This window comes from Myotis davidii, unplaced genomic scaffold (genome assembly GCF_000327345.1).
Source record: "Myotis davidii unplaced genomic scaffold, ASM32734v1 scaffold6, whole genome shotgun sequence".
Taxonomy (NCBI): Eukaryota; Metazoa; Chordata; class Mammalia; order Chiroptera; family Vespertilionidae; genus Myotis; species Myotis davidii.
This window is the reverse complement of record NW_006383011.1, coordinates 17,687,184-17,692,134: the sequence shown is the minus strand read 5'-3', so window position 1 is coordinate 17,692,134 and position 4,951 is coordinate 17,687,184. Positions and strand designations below refer to the sequence as shown.

The following is a 4,951-nucleotide window of genomic DNA, read 5'->3' as shown; positions in this document are numbered from 1 at the left end:
CCCCCTTTCCCCCCTGTAAAAAATCAATAAAATATATTAAAAAAAAAAAAATAACAGCCAACACCAGACAACAATAGCTGTCTGGTGTGAATGAATCAAAATTACACCTATTTTTTTCGTCAGATCGGCAAGAAATATAGTATAAAATTCTATACTATTGAATTCTGCACCACAGAATTTTAGTAATTAGTTTATGTGTGCCATGAGATGAAAAAGGTTGAAAAATCACTGATCTACAAGACTTAATTAGAAAGATAAAAAACAGTCCATACTCAAAAGTCCTATTAAATTCTGCAACTCTGATGAAGATTTTTCTCACTTCTCATTACTGCAGTAAGAACATAAAAAATTAGCGATTAAATATAACTTTTTGTGATAAAGTTCAATCTGCCCTCTTCTTGAGCCTCTGTTGAAGATTCCACATTTGACAATCCCTGGTGCTTCCTCAAAGAGGGAGAACCCTTTCCCGTCTGTCTACTGCCTTCAACAGAATAAATAAATGTTTCCAAAATGAAAATATGAGGACCAGTCAGATCACTTACTATATAGTTTCAGCAGATTGTAATACAGCTGGTCTCTGTCGCATTCAAATAGCTTCTGTGTCAGCTCCACTAATTTTTCTAGAGTTTCAACCTTAAAAATACAAACAAGAGATGGATCTAGATTATATATAATATATATTTTATAGTTGACAAATCTCAGTTGAATAATCCTTGAAATTAGCTTTACCCAAAAAAGGTAAATTAACTTTATTTCAAAATTAAAGGCCTGAGCACAGTGATGTGAATTTCCTTAAGCCACTAACCTGTACACCTTAAAATGATTAAAATGGGAAATTTTATGTTACATGTATTTTATCACAATTTAAAACAATTTATTTTTTTAAGTGAAGGGTTCAAAGGTTCCTTGGAGTCAAGAACACAACATGATCAATTATCTAGTTGAGGGAACCTCCACAAGGTGCATTTGGAGAATTTTCGAAGATATCTGGGGTGGAAGACTCAGTGAGTATACACTATATTTTTTCAAGAATACTCTTCTATACAAACATTATACTCCTCTTCCCCTGTGGCTTTTACTTGGCAAGATGTGGACAGATATCTGAACTGCAGGGGAGGTAGGAGAAGTGAAGCAGAAATTGCATTGGGCTCCCAGCAAGCGACTCCTCTAGACATTAAGGATTAAAGCAGACTTTAATTACCAAGGAAATAAAGTTAGCCTGCTCAAAATAAATAAAATAAGGCAAGCTAAAATCTTCAGGGCCCAAATCAGAATTTTTAGGAACTACGGCACCTCGGAAACAAGAATTAAGCAATAGCTTATTTGGAAAACAACCAAGATAACACTACTTCCATTAATAACACTGTCTCTCCTAAAATCCCCAAATGCTCATATGACATGCAGGACACTTGCTTCCTACTCATAGTTTTAGGTACTTGAGACCAGAAATTAAACACAAACCTGATTACTGGAAATACACCTATCACAAAACCACTGAAGTCTGGCAGATCGTGCTCTAATGCCTGGAGTCTGTAAAATAAAAGGATCACATAGCACATAAGGTAAGGCTGTAGCTAAATGTTAATTTTTCAAAGACAAATAGTTTTCCTTTAATGGATTTGTTGCCTCTTTCTCAAACATATACATTTAAGAAACCTACAACTTAAACCCATAATTATCAAAGACCTTTAGGATTAGAATAGAGCATAACACACAATCAATACTTAACCTGTGTCTTTAAGATTTGGGTTATTTCAAAATGCTGTTTTACAGATCAATTTTCATTCCATAAAGCTTTAGTTATTAAAATGGTTAAGCTTTCTTTAGTTCAAAAAGAAATCTTGAAATAATGAACTTAAACTCCAAAGTATGTGTCCTCTCTCTCTCCCTCTCTCTCTCTCATCCCAATAGATTCAGGAAGCAAAAATTACTAATGTTTCATAGACTTATTAACAATCATCACAATAAGAAACCAATAGCTTTCAAAAATGCTTTGTAAAACTTTAGTGATAAAAGTCTTCTGACTACCGCAAATGCTTGCCTAGATCTAAAATTAAATGTCTAAAGAGCTAAGTACTTAAGTCAAGCTAAGTATTTACAATTAGTTTCAGAGTCTTAGTTTATTTCAATAATTGAGGCATGTTATATCCTTATATCCTCAATTAGAAATTACTGACATTTAGTCAATAACTCTGGCTTCAAAGCAATTATTTTACAATTCTGGATACTGGAATAAAAGCCAAACCATTATACATATAATTCAAGGATTTGTCAGTATAACTATAGTAGTTTCATCTTGTGTAAGAGGGCTTCACCATTAAATACTACACTTCAATCACAGCAATATGATAATAAAACTACACACTCACTAGAGCCCTGGCTGCTCTAGTCTACAGGAGATACCTTTACTGATACCTCCATTCAGCTAGGATGACCAAACTAGGTACCCCCTCAATCTGATCTCTTATTTATAAATCTTCCTATTTTTATTTCTTAAAATAATATTGTATAATGTTAAATTAACTGAAGCAGAAACTAACAACTCAGAGCTTTGATAGAATGATAGAAAAATTGGTACAGAAATTGTATAAGTGTTCTCATGCTACCTGTGCAAGTGTCCACATTTTGGAATACAAGAAGTAAATGTTGAATCAATTAATTTTTAACTATATTCTCAAGTATCATTAATATTTACGTTTTCACATAATTTCTACCCATGGATTTTCTCACATTATCTGTTTTGCTTCACATACATTATACTGAAAATGAAACCAACATCAACTGCATACAAAAAGCCCTTGAAAAAATACTAGACGGTCCTCTTTCGAACATGGCAAAATGCAAGGACTACATTCACTTACAACTTTCAATATTATTGCTGATCCAAATGCCAACGATCTAAATAGCAAAACTTTTATAGAAAACTCTTCCTTTTTGTGGCTGATTAATCTCTCTGTCACTGGCAGGACAGCTGACTTATACAGCACATATTTCTATGTTTCATTTTGAAATTGAGAACTGCTTTCACATATAAGTCTCAATCATCAAAAGAACATCTAGGTCAGATTAACTAAATCTCTTAGGCTTCTCTAAATGAGTCTACATTTCTGGCTTATCTCTTAACATCTTATTGAATTTTAAACACTGCAAGTTGAAAGCAAAAATAGAAAATGTAATAAAAATATGGAGAAGAATAAAATTCTAACTGGGACATTGAATACAACTTATGAAAAACCAGTTAATGCTGAATTAAAACAATGGACTCAACTCTAGTTTTTTGTTTTGCTATATACAATCTATTTAATGAACAATAAGGATAAATTACTTATTGTAATAAAAAACTGGGTTGCTGTGTTTCAAAACACTTTGTGAAGTTCCGATTTAGTACTAGGTTCACTTATATAAGAACAAAAAGTAATCTAAAATAATCTTCATTACTTTAATTTCATTATATTACTGATAAACTAGTAAATCTATTGTTATAATAGGCTTTTATGTATACTAGTAAAAATAAATTGCTACCTTTAAAGTGAAAAGGAATGAAGATTCTTTTTCTTAAAACTATATTTCAAAAAAAAAACCAATCTTAATAAATTGGACTGAAATAGAAAATGTTATTTGTTTGTGTTTTGTTTTTAAATATATTTTTATTGATTTCCGAGAGAAAGGAAGAGGGAGAGAATGAAATATCAGTGATGAGAGAGAATCACTGATCACTGCCTTCTGCACGCCCCCTTATTGGGGATCCAGCCCGCAACCCAGACATGTGCCTCTGACCAGAATTGAACCTGTGACCCTTCAGTCTGCAGGCTGATGCTCTATCTGCTGAGTCAAACTGGCTAGGGCTATGTTGTTGTTTTTTAATATGTTTTTATAGATGTTAGAGAGGAAGGTAGAGAGAGAAAAACATCAATGATGAGAGAGAATCATTGATCAGCTGTCTCCTGCATGCCCCACTCTGGGGATTGAGCCCACAACCTGGGCATGTGTCCTGACCAGGAATTGAACCATGACCTCCCGGTTCATAGGTTGATGTTCAACCAATGAGCCATGCCGGCTAGGTGAAAATTTTACATTTTAATTTTTTTTGCAATTACTGCTGGAAATGGAAAATGGAAAACAAACAATTACCTCTAGCCTCATTTTCTCTAGCCAGAGCATTAGGACAATCAAATGTTTAAGAGGGATGAGACAATAACAAGAACTCAACTATTTATCCCCATACCCAGGATAGCAGGGGAGGAAAAAGGGTATCATAGAACTTATTAATCCTTTCAATGTTTGTCCTTTTCTCCAAAATCTTCAGAGATAGACTTATAGACCATGTCTAGTAAGGAGGATAATATGTGTATGGCTGAGCAAGTCAAACTAACAGTCAACTGAACATGATGCACTTTAACCAGGTGGTAAGAGGACACACTAATTATACTTCAAAGCTATAGTTATAAAAACAGTATGGTCCTGGCATAATAACAGACACATACATCAATGGAACAGAATCGAGAGGCCAGAAATAAACCCTTGCATATACGGTCAGCTAATATTTGACAAGGGAACCAAGAATACTTAATGGGGAAAGAAGATAATCCTATCTAATAAAAGAGAATCATGGTAATTGGCGTACAACTGCTACCCTTCCCATTGGCTAATGAGGGCGATATACAAATTAACTGCCAGCCAAAATGGTGGCCGGCAGCCAGGCAGCTTAAAACTAACATGAGGCTTGCTTGCTTCAGTGACGGAGGACTCCAACGTTCCCCGCCTGCCGCTGTAGGCCTCTGAGCTGCAACTCTAAGCAACTATGTAGCAAATACAGAAGCTAAACAAAACCCCAGAAACCTGCTTTAGTCCACCAGGCTTCAGCCAGCAGGATCGCAACATTGTTTCAAATACAGAAGGTAAACAAAGGCCAGAAACCTGCTTTCAGCAATGGAGGCTGAAGAGCTGGGGC

General features: G+C 34.7%; 1 protein-coding gene across 1 annotated transcript in view; it reads right to left on the bottom strand.

Annotated features, from left to right (window-relative positions):
* The window catches only part of LRPPRC (leucine rich pentatricopeptide repeat containing), a 79,874-nt gene that overhangs the window by 27,763 nt on the left and 47,160 nt on the right, over nt 1-4,951 (bottom strand). Inside the window, exons 26-27 of the mRNA XM_006778688.2 lie at nt 1,462-1,530; nt 543-633 (exon numbers count right to left, since the gene is read on the bottom strand). Of these exons, the coding sequence (XP_006778751.1) occupies nt 543-633; nt 1,462-1,530 (160 nt within the window). The remainder of the gene's footprint in view (nt 1-542; nt 634-1,461; nt 1,531-4,951) is intronic.